General features: G+C 44.8%; 1 protein-coding gene and 10 non-coding genes across 11 annotated transcripts; 2 read left to right on the plus strand and 9 right to left on the minus strand.

Moving 5' to 3' along the window:
• The first annotated feature begins 592 nt into the window (after positions 1-592).
• On the plus strand, positions 593-1,811 carry LOC127979061 (uncharacterized). The gene is made up of 2 exons (XM_052584183.1): positions 593-662; positions 765-1,811. The coding sequence occupies exons 1-2, from the start codon at positions 629-631 to the stop codon at positions 1,808-1,810; spliced, it is 1,080 nt and encodes a 359-aa protein (XP_052440143.1). The 5' UTR covers positions 593-628; the 3' UTR covers position 1,811.
• Positions 1,812-5,476: 3,665 nt separating this feature from the next.
• LOC127980075 (U5 spliceosomal RNA) lies at positions 5,477-5,592 on the minus strand. The gene has a single exon (XR_008159116.1). It is a non-coding gene; the product is annotated as a U5 spliceosomal RNA (small nuclear RNA).
• Positions 5,593-7,524: 1,932 nt separating this feature from the next.
• LOC127980078 (U5 spliceosomal RNA) lies at positions 7,525-7,640 on the minus strand. Its single transcript, XR_008159118.1, has one exon. It is a non-coding gene; the product is annotated as a U5 spliceosomal RNA (small nuclear RNA).
• Positions 7,641-9,020: 1,380 nt separating this feature from the next.
• Positions 9,021-9,136, minus strand: LOC127979970 (U5 spliceosomal RNA). Its single transcript, XR_008159013.1, has one exon. It is a non-coding gene; the product is annotated as a U5 spliceosomal RNA (small nuclear RNA).
• A 1,930-nt stretch (positions 9,137-11,066) lies between these two features.
• Positions 11,067-11,182, minus strand: LOC127980079 (U5 spliceosomal RNA). The gene has a single exon (XR_008159119.1). It is a non-coding gene; the product is annotated as a U5 spliceosomal RNA (small nuclear RNA).
• A 1,382-nt stretch (positions 11,183-12,564) lies between these two features.
• On the minus strand, positions 12,565-12,680 carry LOC127980080 (U5 spliceosomal RNA). Its single transcript, XR_008159120.1, has one exon. It is a non-coding gene; the product is annotated as a U5 spliceosomal RNA (small nuclear RNA).
• Positions 12,681-13,731: 1,051 nt separating this feature from the next.
• trnaa-ggc (transfer RNA alanine (anticodon GGC)) lies at positions 13,732-13,803 on the plus strand. Its single transcript has one exon. It is a non-coding gene; the product is annotated as a tRNA-Ala (tRNA).
• Positions 13,804-14,613: 810 nt separating this feature from the next.
• Positions 14,614-14,729, minus strand: LOC127980081 (U5 spliceosomal RNA). Its single transcript, XR_008159121.1, has one exon. It is a non-coding gene; the product is annotated as a U5 spliceosomal RNA (small nuclear RNA).
• A 1,383-nt stretch (positions 14,730-16,112) lies between these two features.
• Positions 16,113-16,228, minus strand: LOC127980082 (U5 spliceosomal RNA). Its single transcript, XR_008159122.1, has one exon. It is a non-coding gene; the product is annotated as a U5 spliceosomal RNA (small nuclear RNA).
• Positions 16,229-18,992: 2,764 nt separating this feature from the next.
• Positions 18,993-19,108, minus strand: LOC127980084 (U5 spliceosomal RNA). The gene has a single exon (XR_008159124.1). It is a non-coding gene; the product is annotated as a U5 spliceosomal RNA (small nuclear RNA).
• A 3,457-nt stretch (positions 19,109-22,565) lies between these two features.
• LOC127979971 (U5 spliceosomal RNA) lies at positions 22,566-22,681 on the minus strand. Its single transcript, XR_008159014.1, has one exon. It is a non-coding gene; the product is annotated as a U5 spliceosomal RNA (small nuclear RNA).
• Between the last annotated feature and the right edge of the window lie 450 nt (positions 22,682-23,131).

Consider the following 23,131-nt stretch of genomic DNA (forward strand, 5'->3'; position numbering starts at 1 on the left):
TCTGTAATAGAAAGTTTTTGTAACATTATCACTACCGTTCAAAAGTTTGGGGTCAGTAATTTCTTTTTTTTGGGGGGGGGGGGGCAATTAATACTTTTATTCAGCAAGGATGCATTACAGTGATCAAAAGTGACAGTATAAACATTTATAATGTTGCAAAAGCTTTATATTTCAGATAATTGCTTTTCTTTTAAACTTTCTATTCATCAAATAATCCTGATTTTTTTTTTTTACACAACTGTTTTCAACATTGATAATAGTAATCAGAAATGTTTCTTGAGCAATAAATCAGTATATTATTCTGATTTCTGAAGATCATGTGACACTGAAGACTGGAGGAATGATGCTGAAAATACAGCTGCACATCACAGAAATAAATTACACTTTTACAGATATTCACATAGAAAACAGTTATTTTAAATTGTATAAATATTTTACATTACTGTTTTTGCTGTTTTTTGGACCAAATAAATGCCTTGGTGAGCAGAAGAGACTTCTTTTAAAAACATAAAAAAATCTTACCATTAAAAAAAAAATTTATGAATATGTAATCACTGATTGTAACCCAAATGATTACCCTATGCTCCAGGATGACATCTTTGGTGTGGCTTCTCTTGGCTCACAAACAATGATCCAGCCTTTGCAGCCCACCAAATTAAAAGGTAATTCAGTTCACATCTTCATCCCTTAATTATTCCTTTATTTATATGAATACTAACAGATATTTCAGAGATAAAAGTGAAAATGAGTTTTCTCTCCTTTAGATGAGATGACACCACCACTGCCCTTTGCTCCCTCTCCACGAGCTGCTCGCACAGGTCCCATCAAGGCAGGCGGTCTACTTTTTGTCCTGGACCATTTTCGGTGGACAAAGCCCATGAGGGATTCCATTGATGGCCTTCTGGCAAAGTACCATGGGCAGAAAGACCTTCTCACCCAGGTGGATGCAGAGTATGCTGCCCTTGTGCAGGCTGCCTCCAGGGATCCCAATAGCCTCTTACACCCCACCACGAAACAGCATATCTCACGTTATGTGAAACACCTGGCCAAGATAACGAACAGAAGTTCATCCCTGAACACCAGTTCAGAGAAGCTCCTGGAGACCCAGAAGCTGTGGCATCACCTCACAGAAGGTAGTGAAACTGTAAGTGTTCCAGTGGTAACCCTCCCACCTGCCCCAGTGAACCCACCCAGTAATAAGCCCCAGGAGTTACCACTAACTAAGGGTGAGGTTGAACAAATGGTGAAAGAGATTGTGGAGAAACAACAGCAACAGCAGCCTGTTACAAAGAGGACACGGAACTGTCTTGCTTGTGGCCAGCCAAAGTCACGTTACCTTGGTGATGGGTCCTCCATTCATTTTTTTTATCAGTCTGGGGATGTGAAGTACTTTTACTGCTCTACAAAGGTACACCAGATGTATGCAGCGGAAGGCCTCACCAATCCTCGAATGCCATTTGCTGACTTTGCTGAAACACCTTTTTTTAAACGAGAGCTACAGGCCGCAAAGCAGCGTTCTGCAGAGACAAGACAGGTAATATTGGAGCGGAGAAAGAGAAAGTCCATGGAGCAGCATCCCACTGGTCGCCTCTGTAGGTTCTGCCACAAGCCACTAAAACAAGGCCCAGAGAGTCCACACATACACACTGGGTTCCCTGGTGTGGCAGGGAAATATGTCTATTGTCCTGCCAGAGTGTTTTCCTTATATCAGACAGAGGGGATGACTCACGAGATGATTTGGGGAGAGTTCTGTCAGTCTTCCTTTTATGAGACTGAAAGGAAGAGATGGGCAGCAGAAAAGGGAAAGTGACTGCCCTCATGTTGCCTGGTTTTAAATGTATGTTTTATAATTATAGTATCATAAAAATAGAACTCTTTATCTTGTTTGTTATGGATGTCTGTCAGATGCTGAAACCACTGTTACGTTCTTGCCTTATTTGTCTTTCCATTTGTTTGTACTTTAGAATGCCATGTTGACTCCATGCAGTATTGTAAAATAGTCTGCTTAACTTTTACTGTTATATATGCATCTTTTTTATTTCCATTTGTTCATTAAAATACCAGAAGTATTTGCCTTGTTTACATTGTGTTTCTTAACTCAAATGTTATTGCATGCTTTATTTTACCTTGCTCAGATTTGTAAACACTAAATATTAATAACTGTTACTATTAAACGTACATAATTGTACATAATTATTCAATTTAAAATACATTTTTCTTGTTTTTCCTGTGTTCTCCACAACTATTGGATTTATTATTATTGTTGTTTAATCTAAAATTATATATATTATGAATTATAAAATACATTTGATATATTTAATTTGAATCTATATTTCAGGAATGTTTAGATGAAGCATCCTCTGTCAAGACCCATCCTCCGCAGAGTAGGTCACCCTAAAGACGGTCTCAGTCCACCAAAACATCACACCAGACACTTTGACAGCGGAGGATCAAAGGTCAGAAGGGTTTCTTCCAGATGCAGGTAAATAAATTATTCATACAGGCACTTATGTGTGTAAACTGTCTGTCTCATATGTGCACATAACACCAAGACAAATATTGCAATAAAGTAATCCTGTTCATCTTCTGTAGAACACCACACCATCGGCCATAACTGCGTCCCTCGTTCAGCTCACACTGGACCCCTCAGAACGGCTGGTCTTCGTGTTGGACCATAGATGGACAGATCTGTTGAGAATTGCCCGTGAAGATCTCTTGGCAACGCACCATAGGAGCAAGGATCTTCTTCAACAGGCCGAAGGCTTGTTTTTTGTTGTTGTTGTTTTTCTATGTTTTCCACAACTTTAAATTGTATTATTATTAATATTATTGTAGCTGTTGTTGTTTAGTCTACAATTTTAAATTATTTAATTTATTTCCAGTTGTTAAATAAAACATCAGAAGTATTGGCCTTGTTTACACTGTACTTTAGTGTGTTAATTAATTGTATTGACTTTGTATTGTTATTTTATCTTGCTCAGTTTTGTAAACACTAAATGTTAGTAATGGCTAATATTAAACTCTGTAAATAATTATTTTATTTAAAATACTCTACCAGTCAAATGTTTTTCAGCAGAAAGATTTGTAATGTTTTTTGAGGAGTCTCTTCTGCTCACCAAGCATGCCTTTATTTGATCCAAAGTACAGCAAAAAAAAGTAGCATTTTAAATATTCTTACTATTTTAAATCAGCTGCTTTATATTAGAATATATAGAGTAATTTATTTCTGTGATGCTCCGCTGTATTTTCAGCATCATTCCTCCAGTCTTCAGTGTCACATAATCTTCAGAAATCATGAAAATATGATGATTTACTGCTCAGAAACATTTCTGATTATTATTATTATTGTTGTTGTTATGTTATGTTGAAAACAGCCGAGTACAATCTTTTCAGGTTTCTTACATGAATTGAAAGTTTAAAAGAACAGCATTTATCTGAAATGTATGTGTGTGTATATATATATATATATATATATATATATATATATATATATATATATATATATATATATATATATATATATATATATATATATATATATATACTTTTTTTTTTTACATTTGGCCTTGTTTGAACTGTATTGAACTGTGTGTTAAGTTTTATTGATTAAAAAATGTATACATTTTGTTGATTTTCTTTTTTATTGATATTAAATTTTATTGACTTGCTCAGATAATACAATTCAATTCAATTCAAGTTTATCTGTATAGCGCTTTTTACAATACAAATCGTTAGAAAGCAACTTTACAGAAAATTATGTTTCTACAATATTTAGTAATAGTTTATTAGTGGTGACTGTCAGTTTGTGCACGTATGACAGGATTTGTAGAAAAATAATGCAAGACGTAGTCAGCCAGATGATGAACATTATTAATATTATTAATTAATAATTATTATATGATGCAGTCACACTTGTAGCAATAATTGTTAGTTCTGTTTGTTGATTCAGGGTTAGCATCATCTGGGGTCCTCTGAGGGTCAGCATCATCTCTTCTCAGGTGTTCTGGATCCAGACTGGAGCTTGTGTAAATCCTAGTTACCACTGGATGAAGATCCCAGCAGAAACAGAGAAACACATAGAGACATCATTAGCATAGCTGCTGATATGTAAACACTGAATGTTAATAACTGTTACTATTAAACATACATAATTATTTAATGTAAAACATATTTTTATTGTTTTTTTCTGTTCTCCAGATCTTTATTTTTATTATATTTGTTGCTGTTGTTTAATAATCTATGATTATTTTATGTATATTTATTTAATCATTATATATTTTGGTTCGTTTTTCTTATCATTTTTATAATAAGTATATTACTTTACTATAAATAAAATGGATAACTTAATTTTTTGTGAGTGTTAGTTATATTACATATATATATATATATATAGGTTTTCTGTACACAGTTATACAAATATAAATAGATGTCTCTTTAAAAATAAAGGCCTGAAACGTCAAAATGTTCTTTTTAATAATTCACAATTTTCTATATTAAAAATAACTATTCCCTATTATAATGTATATGTTTCTTAAGATCGTTGCACATTTTGTACACCATACAAAAGAACAATTATTACAAGATTTATTTTATCTTTGTTCACAAAGTTCGTCTATTATATGTTAATCGTACTTAAAGTGTATCTAGATGAAAAAACGAAAACAAACTCATTGTATGGTATTTGTGGCCAAGACGGGATTCGAACCTCTAATTCTGTGTATTTTTTTCGCCCCGCCTTCCTTGAATTTCCTTCGTTCCTATTGGCTAGTTAGCGCTCTACACCTATCCGTGACTGGCCCCCGCGTGGAAGGCAGCTATGCTCACCACTATACCACCAACGCAGGCTGAAGTCAGTAGCTTTCTTGACGCACTGTGTTCCTAATAAATGTTGTTCAGTTGCATTGACACAATACTTTTTGTTTAAAGCGCAATTTAAAAAAAAAAAAAAAAAAAAAAAATAAGAGTCCAAACAATGACCCCTGCTACGGGTAGTGTTGCAAGTGTTATGCGACTTCAGCTAATGATGGGTCCATCCGAAATTATTCCATCCAAAAGTTTTGGGTGGAGGCACAGGTCACAGAGGGAGTTCTGCTTCGACGTCAGCCCGAGCCAAAGGACATGCGTTGGCCGGGAATCGAATCCGGGTCAACTGCTTTGAAGGCAGCTATGCTCACCACTATACCACCAACGCAGTCAGCAGTCAGCAACTTGCGCCGTCACTAAGAAGGCTCGAAGTGCACGAGTCGCCGATAGGGCTAGAGGAGCAGATGAGATCTTTGTTTGGACCCGTCACTAAAGAGAGCCTTCAAGAATTTGCATCCCGTCACGTACAAGAAAGCGCTGCCTTCCCATCCGGCTAAATAAACACGAAGTGGTCAAACGCAGAGAGTGCCTATTCAGACGACGACCAGTGGCAAGCCCTCTCGCAGCATGCTGCCGGACGGTCAAACTGATTCTGCTCTTGACATTTCGATGTAGCTCTGCTGTGAGCAGAGCACCCAAAAATACAGGTCACTCTCAAAAGTTCCCCTCCACGGAAATCTTTAGTAAAAGGCGAAAGATTTATGCGACAATGAAGAGAAACTCGAGCTGTGTCTCCAAACCCTCGGGCCTGTGCGCTGCCTCTGTTAAACTACTACGCTCGCCAAGGGTCATCAAGGGTGACAATGCCAGCCCACATGTGTTTCGTCAGCACCCCCCCCCCCCTACTCCAAAAGGGAGGAGTAAAACTCAAAAAAGTCCTCTCGGTCCACCAATAACCAAAAGCCCAATCAAGGCAATCTCTTTCTCATGCCTCTATCTGAAAAGTTGGATAAAATCTTATATGAAAAAAAAAGTCTTTTAAAGAAATCCCTTATTCCGAGGTCACCGTAGCCACCAGATCCAGTCTGTATCCACTTCAGTCACTCGGATCCAGTCCGTATCCAGAGAAGATGGTGGATCAACACCTAGAAAGGACCTCTATGGCCCAGAAACACAGCGGAGACAGTGACAACTAGATGAGCCGCAGATACAAATCCCCTGTAAAGACCACCTGGACAAGACCACAGGAAACAGATGATTCTTCTGCACAGTCTGACATTCCTGCAGCCTGGAGCTGATCTACTGGTTTCGTCTGACAAGGGGAGAACTGTCTCCCCGACTGAGCCTGGTTTCTCACCGGGTTTTTTCTCCATCCTTTCACCGATCGAGTTTTGGTTTCTTCCCTCTGTCGCTTCTGGCAGGCGGAGCTGGGGACACTTCATGTACAGCGATATCGTTGACTTGATTGCAAATTATTGCACAGATACTATTTAAACTGAACTTAGCTGAATGATGTCATCAAAGAGTTCAATAACGAAATGCCTTTAACTGTCATTTTGCTTTTTGACGCACTGTGTTCCTAATTAATGTTGTTCAGTTGCATTGACGCAATACTTTTTGTTTAAAGCGCAATTAAAAAAAAAAAAAAAAAAAAAAAGAGTCCAAACAATGACCCCTGCTACGGGTAGTGTTCCAAGTGTTATGCGACTTCAGCTAATGATGGGTCCATCAGAAATTTTACGGTGCTAGGGCTGGGTCTGCGTCAGAAGAAGCCATGCATTGTTTAGTTATGTCAGTGCAGTGCCGTCAGTTGGGGGGGAAACGGCAGCATGCACGTCTCCTCGTTAGTATAGTGGACAGTATCTCAGCCTGTCACGCGGAAGACCGGGGTTCGATTCCCCGACGGGGAGAGCTGGTTCTTTTCGTCTTCCGAATGATCCATCCAAAATGTTTGGTTGGAGTGGCAGGTCACAGAAGGAGTTCTGCTTCGACGTCAGCCCGAGCCAAAGGACATGCGTTGGCCGGGAATCGAACCCGGGTCAACTGCTTGGAAGGCAGCTATGCTCACCACTATACCACCAACGCAGGCGGAAGTCAGTAGCTTTATTGACGCACTGTGTTCCTAATAAATGTTGTTCAGTTGCATTGACACAATACTTTTTGTTTAAAGCGCAAATAAAAAAAAAAAAAAAAAAAAAAAAAAAAAGAGTCCAAACAATGACCCCTGCTACGGGTAGTGTTGCAAGTGTTATGCGACTTCAGCTAATGATGGGTCCATCCGAAATTATTCCATCCAAAAGTTTTGGGTGGAGGCACAGGTCACAGAGGGAGTTCTGCTTCGACGTCAGCCCGAGCCAAAGGACATGCGTTGGCCGGGAATCGAATCGGGGTCAACTGCTTGGAAGGCAGCTATGCTCACCACTATACCACCAACGCAGTCAGCAGTCAGCAACTTGCGCCGTCACTAAGAAGGCTCGAAGTGCACGAGTCGCCGATAGGGCTAGAGGACCAGATGAGATCTTTGTTTGGACCCGTCACTAAAGAGAGCCTTCAAGAATTTGTATCTCGTCACGTACAAGAAAGCGCTGCCTTCCCATCCGGCTAAATAAACACGAAGTGGTCAAACGCAGAGAGTGCCTATTCAGACGACGACCAGTGGCAAGCCCTCTCGCAGCATGCTGTCGGAGGGTCAAACTGATTCTGCTCTTGACATTTCGATGTAGCTCTGCTGTGAGCAGAGCACCCAAAAATACAGGTCACTCTCAAAAGTTCCCCTCCACGGAAATCTTTAGTAAAAGGCGAAAGATTTATGCGACAATGAAGAGAAACTCGAGCTGTGTCTCCAAACCCTCGGGCCTGTGCGCTGCCTCTGTTAAACTACTACGCTCGCCAAGGGTCATCAAGGGTGACAATGCCTGCCCACATGTGTTTCGTCAGCACCCCCCCCCCCTACTCCAAAAGGGAGGAGTAAAACTCAAAAAAGTCCTCTCTGTCCACCAATAACCAAAAGCCCAATCAAGGCAATCTCTTTCTCATGCCTCTATCTGAAAAGTTGGATAAAATCTTATATGAAAAAAAAGTCTTTTAAAGAAATCCCTTATTCCGAGTTCACCGTAGCCACCAGATCCAGTCTGTATCCGCTTCAGTCACCCGGATCCAGTCCGTATCCAGAGAAGATGGTGGATCAACACCTAGAAAGGACCTCTATGGCCCAGAAACACAGCGGAGACCGTGACAACTAGATGAGCCGCAGATACAAATCCCCTGTAAAGACCACCTGGACAAGACCACAGGAAACAGATGATTCTTCTGCACAGTCTGACATTCCTGCAGCCTGGAGCTGATCTACTGGTTTCGTCTGACAAGGGGAGAACTGTCTCCCCGACTGAGCCTGGTTTCTCACCGGGTTTTTTCTCCATCCTTTCACCGATCGAGTTTTGGTTTCTTCCCTCTGTCGCTTCTGGCAGGCGGAGCTGGGGACACTTCATGTACAGCGATATCGTTGACTTGATTGCAAATTATTGCACAGATACTATTTAAACTGAACTTAGCTGAATGATGTCATCAAAGAGTTCAATAACGAAATGCCTTTAACTGTCATTTTGCTTTTTGACGCACTGTGTTCCTAATTAATGTTGTTCAGTTGCATTGACGCGATACTTTTTGTTTAAAGCGCAATTTAAAAAAAAAAAAAAAAAAAAAGAGTCCAAACAATGACCCCTGCTACGGGTAGTGTTGCAAGTGTTATGCGACTTCAGCTAATGATGGGTCCATCCGAAATTATTCCATCCAAAAGTTTTGGGTGGAGGCACAGGTCACAGAGGGAGTTCTGCTTCGACGTCAGCCCGAGCCAAAGGACATGCGTTGGCCGGGAATCGAATCCGGGTCAACTGCTTGGAAGGCAGCTATGCTCACCACTATACCACCAACGCAGTCAGCAGTCAGCAACTTGCGCCGTCACTAAGAAGACTCGAAGTGCACGAGTCGCCGATAGGGCTAGAGGAGCAGATGAGATCTTTGTTTGGACCCGTCACTAAAGAGAGCCTTCAAGAATTTGCATCCCGTCACGTACAAGAAAGCGCTGCCTTCCCATCCGGCTAAATAAACACGAAGTGGTCAAACGCAGAGAGTGCCTATTCAGACGACGACCAGTGGCAAGCCCTCTCGCAGCATGCTGCCGGACGGTCAAACTGATTCTGCTCTTGACATTTCGATGTAGCTCTGCTGTGAGCAGAGCACCCAAAAATACAGGTCACTCTCAAAAGTTCCCCTCCACGGAAATCTTTAGTAAAAGGCGAAAGATTTATGCGACAATGAAGAGAAACTCGAGCTATGTCTCCAAACCCTCGGGCCTGTGCGCTGCCTCTGTTAAACTACTACGCTCGCCAAGGGTCATCAAGGGTGACAATGCCTGCCCACATGTGTTTCGTCAGCACCCCCCCCCCTACTCCAAAAGGGAGGAGTAAAACTCAAAAAAGTCCTCTCGGTCCACCAATAACCAAAAGCCCAATCAAGGCAATCTCTTTCTCATGCCTCTATCTGAAAAGTTGGATAAAATCTTATATGAAAAAAAAAGTCTTTTAAAGAAATCCCTTATTCCGAGGTCACCGTAGCCACCAGATCCAGTCTGTATCCGCTTCAGTCACTCGGATCCAGTCCGTATCCAGAGAAGATGGTGGATCAACACCTAGAAAGGACCTCTATGGCCCAGAAACACAGCGGAGACCGTGACAACTAGATGAGCCGCAGATACAAATCCCCTGTAAAGACCACCTGGACAAGACCACAGGAAACAGATGATTCTTCTGCACAGTCTGACATTCCTGCAGCCTGGAGCTGATCTACTGGTTTCGTCTGACAAGGGGAGAACTGTCTCCCCGACTGAGCCTGGTTTCTCACCGGGTTTTTTCTCCATCCTTTCACCGATCGAGTTTTGGTTTCTTCCCTCTGTCGCTTCTGGCAGGCGGAGCTGGGGACACTTCATGTACAGCGATATCGTTGACTTGATTGCAAATTATTGCACAGATACTATTTAAACTGAACTTAGCTGAATGATGTCATCAAAGAGTTCAATAACGAAATGCCTTTAACTGTCATTTTGCTTTTTGACGCACTGTGTTCCTAATTAATGTTGTTCAGTTGCATTGACGCAATACTTTTTGTTTAAAGCGCAATTAAAAAAAAAAAAAAAAAAAAAAAGAGTCCAAACAATGACCCCTGCTACGGGTAGTGTTCCAAGTGTTATGCGACTTCAGCTAATGATGGGTCCATCAGAAATTTTACGGTGCTAGGGCTGGGTCTGCGTCAGAAGAAGCCATGCATTGTTTAGTTATGTCAGTGCAGTGCCGTCAGTTGGGGGGGAAACGGCAGCATAAACGGCTCCTCGTTAGTATAGTGGACAGTATCTCCGCCTGTCACGCGGAAGACCGGGGTTCGATTCCCCGACGGGGAGAGCTGGTTCTTTTCGTCTTCCGAATGATCCATCCAAAATGTTTGGTTGGAGTGGCAGGTCACAGAAGGAGTTCTGCTTCGACGTCAGCCCGAGCCAAAGGACATGCGTTGGCCGGGAATCGAACCCGGGTCAACTGCTTGGAAGGCAGCTATGCTCACCACTATACCACCAACGCAGGCGGAAGTCAGTAGCTTTATTGACGCACTGTGTTCCTAATAAATGTTGTTCAGTTGCATTGACACAATACTTTTTGTTTAAAGCGCAAATAAAAAAAAAAAAAAAAAAAAAAAAAAAAAGAGTCCAAACAATGACCCCTGCTACGGGTAGTGTTGCAAGTGTTATGCGACTTCAGCTAATGATGGGTCCATCCGAAATTATTCCATCCAAAAGTTTTGGGTGGAGGCACAGGTCACAGAGGGAGTTCTGCTTCGACGTCAGCACGAGCCAAAGGACATGCGTTGGCCGGGAATCGAATCGGGGTCAACTGCTTGGAAGGCAGCTATGCTCACCACTATACCACCAACGCAGTCAGCAGTCAGCAACTTGCGCCGTCACTAAGAAGGCTCGAAGTGCACGAGTCGCCGATAGGGCTAGAGGAGCAGATGAGATCTTTGTTTGGACCCGTCACTAAAGAGAGCCTTCAAGAATTTGCATCCCGTCACGTACAAGAAAGCGCTGCCTTCCCATCCGGCTAAATAAACACGAAGTGGTCAAACGCAGAGAGTGCCTATTCAGACGACGACCAGTGGCAAGCCCTCTCGCAGCATGCTGTCGGAGGGTCAAACTGATTCTGCTCTTGACATTTCGATGTAGCTCTGCTGTGAGCAGAGCACCCAAAAATACAGGTCACTCTCAAAAGTTCCCCTCCACGGAAATCTTTAGTAAAAGGCGAAAGATTTATGCGACAATGAAGAGAAACTCGAGCTGTGTCTCCAAACCCTCGGGCCTGTGCGCTGCCTCTGTTAAACTACTACGCTCGCCAAGGGTCATCAAGGGTGACAATGCCTGCCCACATGTGTTTCGTCAGCACCCCCCCCCCTACTCCAAAAGGGAGGAGTAAAACTCAAAAAAGTCCTCTCTGTCCACCAATAACCAAAAGCCCAATCAAGGCAATCTCTTTCTTATGCCTCTATCTGAAAAGTTGGATAAAATCTTATATGAAAAAAAAAGTCTTTTAAAGAAATCCCTTATTCCGAGTTCACCGTAGCCACCAGATCCAGTCTGTATCCGCTTCAGTCACCCGGATCCAGTCCGTATCCAGAGAAGATGGTGGATCAACACCTAGAAAGGACCTCTATGGCCCAGAAACACAGCGGAGACCGTGACAACTAGATGAGCCGCAGATACAAATCCCCTGTAAAGACCACCTGGACAAGACCACAGGAAACAGATGATTCTTCTGCACAGTCTGACATTCCTGCAGCCTGGAGCTGATCTACTGGTTTCGTCTGACAAGGGGAGAACTGTCTCCCCGACTGAGCCTGGTTTCTCACCGGGTTTTTTCTCCATCCTTTCACCGATCGAGTTTTGGTTTCTTCCCTCTGTCGCTTCTGGCAGGCGGAGCTGGGGACACTTCATGTACAGCGATATCGTTGACTTGATTGCAAATTATTGCACAGATACTATTTAAACTGAACTTAGCTGAATGATGTCATCAAAGAGTTCAATAACGAAATGCCTTTAACTGTCATTTTGCTTTTTGACGCACTGTGTTCCTAATTAATGTTGTTCAGTTGCATTGACGCGATACTTTTTGTTTAAAGCGCAATTTAAAAAAAAAAAAAAAAAAAAAAAGAGTCCAAACAATGACCCCTGCTACGGGTAGTGTTGCAAGTGTTATGCCACTTCAGCTAATGATGGGTCCATCCGAAATTATTCCATCCAAAAGTTTTGGGTGGAGGCACAGGTCACAGAGGGAGTTCTGCTTCGACGTCAGCCCGAGCCAAAGGACATGCGTTGGCCGGGAATCGAATCCGGGTCAACTGCTTGGAAGGCAGCTATGCTCACCACTATACCACCAACGCAGTCAGCAGCCAGCAACTTGCGCCGTCACTAAGAAGACTCGAAGTGCACGAGTCGCCGATAGGGCTAGAGGAGCAGATGAGATCTTTGTTTGGACCCGTCACTAAAGAGAGCCTTCAAGAATTTGCATCCCGTCACGTACAAGAAAGCGCTGCCTTCCCATCCGGCTACATAAACACGAAGTGGTCAAACGCAGAGAGTGCCTATTCAGACGACGACCAGTGGCAAGCCCTCTCGCAGCATGCTGCCGGACGGTCAAACTGATTCTGCTCTTGACATTTCGATGTAGCTCTGCTGTGAGCAGAGCACCCAAAAATACAGGTCACTCTCAAAAGTTCCCCTCCACGGAAATCTTTAGTAAAAGGCGAAAGATTTATGCGACAATGAAGAGAAACTCGAGCTGTGTCTCCAAACCCTCGGGCCTGTGCGCTGCCTCTGTTAAACTACTACGCTCGCCAAGGGTCATCAAGGGTGACAATGCCTGCCCACATGTGTTTCGTCAGCACCCCCCCCCCCCCTACTCCAAAAGGGAGGAGTAAAACTCAAAAAAGTCCTCTCGGTCCACCAATAACCAAAAGCCCAATCAAGGCAATCTCTTTCTCATGCCTCTATCTGAAAAGTTGGATAAAATCTTATATGAAAAAAAAAGTCTTTTAAAGAAATCCCATATTCCGAGGTCACCGTAGCCACCAGATCCAGTCTGTATCCGCTTCAGTCACTCGGATCCAGTCCGTATCCAGAGAAGATGGTGGATCAACACCTAGAAAGGACCTCTATGGCCCAGAAACACAGCGGAGACCGTGACAACTAGATGAGCCGCAGATACAAATCCCCTGTAAAGACCACCTGGACAAGACCACAGGAAACAGATGATTCTTCTGCACAGTCTGACATTCCTGCAGCCTGGAGCTGATCTACTGGTTTCGTCTGACAAGGGGAGAACTGTCTCCCCGACTGAGCCTGGTTTCTCACCGGGTTTTTTCTCCATCCTTTCACCGATCGAGTTTTGGTTTCTTCCCTCTGTCGCTTCTGGCAGGCGGAGCTGGGGACACTTCATGTACAGCGATATCGTTGACTTGATTGCAAATTATTGCACAGATACTATTTAAACTGAACTTAGCTGAATGATGTCATCAAAGAGTTCAATAACGAAATGCCTTTAACTGTCATTTTGCTTTTTGACGCACTGTGTTCCTAATTAATGTTGTTCAGTTGCATTGACGCAATACTTTTTGTTTAAAGCGCAATTAAAAAAAAAAAAAAAAAAAAAAAAGAGTCCAAACAATGACCCCTGCTACGGGTAGTGTTCCAAGTGTTATGCGACTTCAGCTAATGATGGGTCCATCAGAAATTTTACGGTGCTAGGGCTGGGTCTGCGTCAGAAGAAGCCATGCATTGTTTAGTTATGTCAGTGCAGTGCCGTCAGTTGGGGGGGAAACGGCAGCATAAACGGCTCCTCGTTAGTATAGTGGACAGTATCTCCGCCTGGCACGCGGAAGACCGGGGTTCGATTCCCCGACGGGGAGAGCTGGTTCTTTTCGTCTTCCGAATGATCCATCCAAAATGTTTGGTTGGAGTGGCAGGTCACAGAAGGAGTTCTGCTTCGACGTCAGCCCGAGCCAAAGGACATGCGTTGGCCGGGAATCGAACCCGGGTCAACTGCTTGGAAGGCAGCTATGCTCACCACTATACCACCAACGCAGGCGGAAGTCAGTAGCTTTATTGACGCACTGTGTTCCTAATAAATGTTGTTCAGTTGCATTGACACAATACTTTTTGTTTAAAGCGCAAATAAAAAAAAAAAAAAAAAAAAAAAAAAAAGAGTCCAAACAATGACCCCTGCTACGGGTAGTGTTGCAAGTGTTATGCGACTTCAGCTAATGATGGGTCCATCCGAAATTATTCCATCCAAAAGTTTTGGGTGGAGGCACAGGTCACAGAGGGAGTTCTGCTTCGACGTCAGCCCGAGCCAAAGGACATGCGTTGGCCGGGAATCGAATCGGGGTCAACTGCTTGGAAGGCAGCTATGCTCACCACTATACCACCAACGCAGTCAGCAGTCAGCAACTTGCGCCGTCACTAAGAAGGCTCGAAGTGCACGAGTCGCCGATAGGGCTAGAGGAGCAGATGAGATCTTTGTTTGGACCCGTCACTAAAGAGAGCCTTCAAGAATTTGCATCCCGTCACGTACAAGAAAGCGCTGCCTTCCCATCCGGCTAAATAAACACGAAGTGGTCAAACGCAGAGAGTGCCTATTCAGACGACGACCAGTGGCAAGCCCTCTCGCAGCATGCTGTCGGAGGGTCAAACTGATTCTGCTCTTGACATTTCGATGTAGCTCTGCTGTGAGCAGAGCACCCAAAAATACAGGTCACTCTCAAAAGTTCCCCTCCACGGAAATCTTTAGTAAAAGGCGAAAGATTTATGCGACAATGAAGAGAAACTCGAGCTGTGTCTCCAAACCCTCGGGCCTGTGCGCTGCCTCTGTTAAACTACTACGCTCGCCAAGGGTCATCAAGGGTGACAATGCCTGCCCACATGTGTTTCGTCAGCACCCCCCCCCCTACTCCAAAAGGGAGGAGTAAAACTCAAAAAAGTCCTCTCTGTCCACCAATAACCAAAAGCCCAATCAAGGCAATCTCTTTCTCATGCCTCTATCTGAAAAGTTGGATAAAATCTTATATGAAAAAAAAAGTCTTTTAAAGAAATCCCTTATTCCGAGTTCACCGTAGCCACCAGATCCAGTCTGTATCCGCTTCAGTCACCCGGATCCAGTCCGTATCCAGAGAAGATGGTGGATCAACACCTAGAAAGGACCTCTATGGCCCAGAAACACAGCGGAGACCGTGACAACTAGATGAGCCGCAGATACAAATCCCCTGTAAAGACCACCTGGACAAGACCACAGGAAACAGATGATTCTTCTGCACAGTCTGACATTCCTGCAGCCTGGAGCTGATCTACTGGTTTCGTCTGACAAGGGGAGAACTGTCTCCCCGACTGAGCCTGGTTTCTCACCGGGTTTTTTCTCCATCCTTTCACCGATCGAGTTTTGGTTTCTTCCCTCTGTCGCTTCTGGCAGGCGGAGCTGGGGACACTTCATGTACAGCGATATCGTTGACTTGATTGCAAATTATTGCACAGATACTATTTAAACTGAACTTAGCTGAATGATGTCATCAAAGAGTTCAATAACGAAATGCCTTTAACTGTCATTTTGCTTTTTGACGCACTGTGTTCCTAATTAATGTTGTTCAGTTGCATTGACGCGATACTTTTTGTTTAAAGCGCAATTTAAAAAAAAAAAAAAAAAAAAAAAAGAGTCCAAACAATGACCCCTGCTACGGGTAGTGTTGCAAGTGTTATGCCACTTCAGCTAATGATGGGTCCATCCGAAATTATTCCATCCAAAAGTTTTGGGTGGAGGCACAGGTCACAGAGGGAGTTCTGCTTCGACGTCAGCCCGAGCCAAAGGACATGCGTTGGCCGGGAATCGAATCCGGGTCAACTGCTTGGAAGGCAGCTATGCTCACCACTATACCACCAACGCAGTCAGCAGCCAGCAACTTGCGCCGTCACTAAGAAGACTCGAAGTGCACGAGTCGCCGATAGGGCTAGAGGAGCAGATGAGATCTTTGTTTGGACCCGTCACTAAAGAGAGCCTTCAAGAATTTGCATCCCGTCACGTACAAGAAAGCGCTGCCTTCCCATCCGGCTACATAAACACGAAGTGGTCAAACGCAGAGAGTGCCTATTCAGACGACGACCAGTGGCAAGCCCTCTCGCAGCATGCTGCCGGACGGTCAAACTGATTCTGCTCTTGACATTTCGATGTAGCTCTGCTGTGAGCAGAGCACCCAAAAATACAGGTCACTCTCAAAAGTTCCCCTCCACGGAAATCTTTAGTAAAAGGCGAAAGATTTATGCGACAATGAAGAGAAACTCGAGCTGTGTCTCCAAACCCTCGGGCCTGTGCGCTGCCTCTGTTAAACTACTACGCTCGCCAAGGGTCATCAAGGGTGACAATGCCTGCCCACATGTGTTTCGTCAGCACCCCCCCCCCCCCCTACTCCAAAAGGGAGGAGTAAAACTCAAAAAAGTCCTCTCGGTCCACCAATAACCAAAAGCCCAATCAAGGCAATCTCTTTCTCATGCCTCTATCTGAAAAGTTGGATAAAATCTTATATGAAAAAAAAAGTCTTTTAAAGAAATCCCATATTCCGAGGTCACCGTAGCCACCAGATCCAGTCTGTATCCGCTTCAGTCACTCGGATCCAGTCCGTATCCAGAGAAGATGGTGGATCAACACCTAGAAAGGACCTCTATGGCCCAGAAACACAGCGGAGACCGTGACAACTAGATGAGCCGCAGATACAAATCCCCTGTAAAGACCACCTGGACAAGACCACAGGAAACAGATGATTCTTCTGCACAGTCTGACATTCCTGCAGCCTGGAGCTGATCTACTGGTTTCGTCTGACAAGGGGAGAACTGTCTCCCCGACTGAGCCTGGTTTCTCACCGGGTTTTTTCTCCATCCAAACAATGACCCCTGCTACGGGTAGTGTTCCAAGTGTTATGCGACTTCAGCTAATGATGGGTCCATCAGAAATTTTACGGTGCTAGGGCTGGGTCTGCGTCAGAAGAAGCCATGCATTGTTTAGTTATGTCAGTGCAGTGCCGTCAGTTGGGGGGGAAACGGCAGCATGCACGGCTCCTTGTTAGTATAGTGGACAGTATCTCCGCCTGTCACGCGGAAGACCGGGGTTCGATTCCCCGACGGGGAGAGCTGGTTCTTTTTGTCTTCCGAATGATCCATCCAAAATGTTTGGTTGGAGTCGCAGGTCACAGAAGGAGTTCTGCTTCGACGTCAGCCCGAGCCAAAGGACATGCGTTGGCCGGGAATCGAACACGGGTCAACTGCTTGGAAGGCAGCTATGCTCACCACTATACCACCAACGCAGGCGGATGTCAGTAGCTTTATTGACGCACTGTGTTCCTAATAAATGTTGTTCAGTTGCATTGACACAATACTTTTTGTTTAAAGCGCAATTAAAAAAAAAAAAAAAAAAAAAAGAGTCCAAACAATGACCCCTGCTACAGGTAGTGTTGCAAGTGTTATGCGACTTCAGCTAATGATGGGTCCATCCGAAATTATTCCATCCAAAAGTTTTGGGTGGAGGCACAGGTCACAGAGGGAGTTCTGCTTCGACGTCAGCCCGAGCCAAAGGACATGCGCACTGTTCTCTCCAACTGCTTGGAAGGCAGCTATGCTCACCACTATACCACCAACGCAGTCAGCAACTTGCGCCGTCACTAAGAAGGCTCGAAGTGCACGAGTCGCCGATAGGGCTAGAGGAGCAGATGAGATCTTTGTTTGGACCCGTCACTAAAGAGAGCCTTCAAGAATTTGCATCCCGTCACGTACAAGAAAGCGCTGCCTTCCCATCCGGCTAAATAAACACGAAGTGGTCAAACGCAGAGAGTGCCTATAATAACCAAAAGCCCAATCAAGGCAATCTCTTTCTCATGCCTCTATCTGAAAAGTTGGATAAAATCTTATATGAAAAAAAAAGTCTTTTAAAGAAATCCCTTATTCCGAGTTCACCGTAGCCACCAGATCCAGTCTGTATCCGCTTCAGTCACCCGGATCCAGTCCGTATCCAGAGAAGATGGTGGATCAACACCTAGAAAGGACCTCTATGGCCCAGAAACACAGCGGAGACCGTGACAACTAGATGAGCCGCAGATACAAATCCCCTGTAAAGACCACCTGGACAAGACCACAGGAAACAGATGATTCTTCTGCACAGTCTGACATTCCTGCAGCCTGGAGCTGATCTACTGGTTTCGTCTGACAAGGGGAGAACTGTCTCCCCGACTGAGCCTGGTTTCTCACCGGGTTTTTTCTCCATCCTTTCACCGATCGAGTTTTGGTTTCTTCCCTCTGTCGCTTCTGGCAGGCGGAGCTGGGGACACTTCATGTACAGCGATATCGTTGACTTGATTGCAAATTATTGCACAGATACTATTTAAACTGAACTTAGCTGAATGATGTCATCAAAGAGTTCAATAACGAAATGCCTTTAACTGTCATTTTGCTTTTTGACGCACTGTGTTCCTAATTAATGTTGTTCAGTTGCATTGACGCGATACTTTTTGTTTAAAGCGCAATTTAAAAAAAAAAAAAAAAAAAAAAAAGAGTCCAAACAATGACCCCTGCTACGGGTAGTGTTGCAAGTGTTATGCGACTTCAGCTAATGATGGGTCCATCCGAAATTATTCCATCCAAAAGTTTTGGGTGGAGGCACAGGTCACAGAGGGAGTTCTGCTTCGACGTCAGCCCGAGCCAAAGGACATGCGTTGGCCGGGAATCGAATCCGGGTCAACTGCTTGGAAGGCAGCTATGCTCACCACTATACCACCAACGCAGTCAGCAGCCAGCAACTTGCGCCGTCACTAAGAAGACTCGAAGTGCACGAGTCGCCGATAGGGCTAGAGGAGCAGATGAGATCTTTGTTTGGACCCGTCACTAAAGAGAGCCTTCAAGAATTTGCATCCCGTCACGTACAAGAAAGCGCTGCCTTCCCATCCGGCTACATAAACACGAAGTGGTCAAACGCAGAGAGTGCCTATTCAGACGACGACCAGTGGCAAGCCCTCTCGCAGCATGCTGCCGGACGGTCAAACTGATTCTGCTCTTGACATTTCGATGTAGCTCTGCTGTGAGCAGAGCACCCAAAAATACAGGTCACTCTCAAAAGTTCCCCTCCACGGAAATCTTTAGTAAAAGGCGAAAGATTTATGCGACAATGAAGAGAAACTCGAGCTGTGTCTCCAAACCCTCGGGCCTGTGCGCTGCCTCTGTTAAACTACTACGCTCGCCAAGGGTCATCAAGGGTGACAATGCCTGCCCACATGTGTTTCGTCAGCACCCCCCCCCCCCCCTACTCCAAAAGGGAGGAGTAAAACTCAAAAAAGTCCTCTCGGTCCACCAATAACCAAAAGCCCAATCAAGGCAATCTCTTTCTCATGCCTCTATCTGAAAAGTTGGATAAAATCTTATATGAAAAAAAAGTCTTTTAAAGAAATCCCTTATTCCGAGGTCACCGTAGCCACCAGATCCAGTCTGTATCCGCTTCAGTCACTCGGATCCAGTCCGTATCCAGAGAAGATGGTGGATCAACACCTAGAAAGGACCTCTATGGCCCAGAAACACAGCGGAGACCGTGACAACTAGATGAGCCGCAGATACAAATCCCCTGTAAAGACCACCTGGACAAGACCACAGGAAACAGATGATTCTTCTGCACAGTCTGACATTCCTGCAGCCTGGAGCTGATCTACTGGTTTCGTCTGACAAGGGGAGAACTGTCTCCCCGACTGAGCCTGGTTTCTCACCGGGTTTTTTCTCCATCCTTTCACCGATCGAGTTTTGGTTTCTTCCCTCTGTCGCTTCTGGCAGGCGGAGCTGGGGACACTTCATGTACAGCGATATCGTTGACTTGATTGCAAATTATTGCACAGATACTATTTAAACTGAACTTAGCTGAATGATGTCATCAAAGAGTTCAATAACGAAATGCCTTTAACTGTCATTTTGCTTTTTGACGCACTGTGTTCCTAATTAATGTTGTTCAGTTGCATTGACGCAATACTTTTTGTTTAAAGCGCAATTTAAAAAAAAAAAAAAAAAAAAAAGAGTCCAAACAATGACCCCTGCTACGGGTAGTGTTCCAAGTGTTATGCGACTTCAGCTAATGATGGGTCCATCAGAAATTTTACGGTGCTAGGGCTGGGTCTGCGTCAGAAGAAGCCATGCATTGTTTAGTTATGTCAGTGCAGTGCCGTCAGTTGGGGGGGAAACGGCAGCATGCACGGCTCCTCGTTAGTATAGTGGACAGTATCTCCGCCTGTCACGCGGAAGACCGGGGTTCGATTCCCCGACGGGGAGAGCTGGTTCTTTTTGTCTTCCGAATGATCCATCCAAAATGTTTGGTTGGAGTCGCAGGTCACAGAAGGAGTTCTGATTCGACGTCAGCCCGAGCCAAAGGACATGCGTTGGCCGGGAATCGAACACGGGTCAACTGCTTGGAAGGCAGCTATGCTCACCACTATACCACCAACGCAGGCGGATGTCAGTAGCTTTATTGACGCACTGTGTTCCTAATAAATGTTGTTCAGTTGCATTGACACAATACTTTTTGTTTAAAGCGCAATTAAAAAAAAAAAAAAAAAAAAAGAGTCCAAACAATGACCCCTGCTACAGGTAGTGTTGCAAGTGTTATGCGACTTCAGCTAATGATGGGTCCATCCGAAATTATTCCATCCAAAAGTTTTGGGTGGAGGCACAGGTCACAGAGGGAGTTCTGCTTCGACGTCAGCCCGAGCCAAAGGACATGCGCACTGTTCTCTCCAACTGCTTGGAAGGCAGCTATGCTCACCACTATACCACCAACGCAGTCAGCAACTTGCGCCGTCACTAAGAAGGCTCGAAGTGCACGAGTCGCCGATAGGGCTAGAGGAGCAGATGAGATCTTTGTTTGGACCCGTCACTAAAGAGAGCCTTCAAGAATTTGCATCCCGTCACGTACAAGAAAGCGCTGCCTTCCCATCCGGCTAAATAAACACGAAGTGGTCAAACGCAGAGAGTGCCTATAATAACCAAAAGCCCAATCAAGGCAATCTCTTTCTCATGCCTCTATCTGAAAAGTTGGATAAAATCTTATATGAAAAAAAAAGTCTTTTAAAGAAATCCCTTATTCCGAGTTCACCGTAGCCACCAGATCCAGTCTGTATCCGCTTCAGTCACCCGGATCCAGTCCGTATCCAGAGAAGATGGTGGATCAACACCTAGAAAGGACCTCTATGGCCCAGAAACACAGCGGAGACCGTGACAACTAGATGAGCCGCAGATACAAATCCCCTGTAAAGACCACCTGGACAAGACCACAGGAAACAGATGATTCTTCTGCACAGTCTGACATTCCTGCAGCCTGGAGCTGATCTACTGGTTTCGTCTGACAAGGGGAGAACTGTCTCCCCGACTGAGCCTGGTTTCTCACCGGGTTTTTTCTCCATCCTTTCACCGATCGAGTTTTGGTTTCTTCCCTCTGTCGCTTCTGGCAGGCGGAGCTGGGGACACTTCATGTACAGCGATATCGTTGACTTGATTGCAAATTATTGCACAGATACTATTTAAACTGAACTTAGCTGAATGATGTCATCAAAGAGTTCAATAACGAAATGCCTTTAACTGTCATTTTGCTTTTTGACGCACTGTGTTCCTAATTAATGTTGTTCAGTTGCATTGACGCAATACTTTTTGTTTAAAGCGCAATTTAAAAAAAAAAAAAAAAAAAAAGAGTCCAAACAATGACCCCAGTTGGGGGGGAAACGGCAGCATAAACGGCTCCTCGTTAGTATAGTGGACAGTATCTCCGCCTGTCACGCGGAAGACCGGGGTTCGATTCCCCGACGGGGAGAGCTGGTTCTTTTCGTCTTCCGAATGATCCATCCAAAATGTTTGGTTGGAGTCGCAGGTCACAGAAGGAGTTCTGCTTCGACGTCAGCCCGAGCCAAAGGACATGCGTTGGCCGGGAATCGAACCCGGGTCAACTGCTTGGAAGGCAGCTATGCTCACCACTATACCACCAACGCAGGCGGATGTCAGTAGCTTTATTGACGCACTGTGTTCCTAATAAATGTTGTTCAGTTGCATTGACACAATACTTTTTGTTTAAAGCGCAATTAAAAAAAAAAAAAAAAAAAAAAGAGTCCAAACAATGACCCCTGCTACAGGTAGTGTTGCAAGTGTTATGCGACTTCAGCTAATGATGGGTCCATCCGAAATTATTCCATCCAAAAGTTTTGGGTGGAGGCACAGGTCACAGAGGGAGTTCTGCTTCGACGTCAGCCCGAGCCAAAGGACATGCGTTGGCCGGGAATCGAATCCGGGTCAACTGCTTGGAAGGCAGCTATGCTCACCACTATACCACCAACGCAGTCAGCAGTCAGCAACTTGCGCCGTCACTAAGAAGGCTCGAAGTGCACGAGTCGCCGATAGGGCTAGAGGAGCAGATGAGATCTTTGTTTGGACCCGTCACTAAAGAGAGCCTTCAAGAATTTGCATCCCGTCACGTACAAGAAAGCGCTGCCTTGCCATCCGGCTAAATAAACACGAAGTGGTCAAACGCAGAGAGTGCCTATTCAGACGACGACCAGTGGCAAGCCCTCTCGCAGCATGCTGCCGGACGGTCAAACTGATTCTGCTCTTGACATTTCGATGTAGCTCTGCTGTGAGCAGAGCACCCAAAAATACAGGTCACTCTCAAAAGTTCCCCTCCACGGAAATCTTTAGTAAAAGGCGAAAGATTTATGCGACAATGAAGAGAAACTCGAGCTATGTCTCCAAACCCTCGGGCCTGTGCGCTGCCTCTGTTAAACTACTACGCTCGCCAAGGGTCATCAAGGGTGACAATGCCTGCCCACATGTGTTTCGTCAGCACCCCCCCCCCCCTACTCCAAAAGGGAGGAGTAAAACTCAAAAAAGTCCTCTCGGTCCACCAATAACCAAAAGCCCAATCAAGGCAATCTCTTTCTCATGCCTCTATCTGAAAAGTTGGATAAAATCTTATATGAAAAAAAAAGTCTTTTAAAGAAATCCCTTATTCCGAGGTCACCGTAGCCACCAGATCCAGTCTGTATCCGCTTCAGTCACTCGGATCCAGTCCGTATCCAGAGAAGATGGTGGATCAACACCTAGAAAGGACCTCTATGGCCCAGAAACACAGCGGAGACCGTGACAACTAGATGAGCCGCAGATACAAATCCCCTGTAAAGACCACCTGGACAA

The sequence above is a fragment of the Carassius gibelio genome, chromosome B19, assembly GCF_023724105.1.
Source record: "Carassius gibelio isolate Cgi1373 ecotype wild population from Czech Republic chromosome B19, carGib1.2-hapl.c, whole genome shotgun sequence".
Lineage (NCBI taxonomy): Eukaryota > Metazoa > Chordata > Actinopteri > Cypriniformes > Cyprinidae > Carassius > Carassius gibelio.

Excerpts from the sequence above, each read along its gene's own strand:
- LOC127979061 (XM_052584183.1), top strand. The coding sequence starts at position 629 with ATGATCCAGCCTTTGCAGCCCACCAAATTAAAAG. Across the intron at positions 663-764 it reads GCAGCCCACCAAATTAAAAG|ATGAGATGACACCACCACTG; the intron begins GTAATTCAGTTC and ends TCTCTCCTTTAG.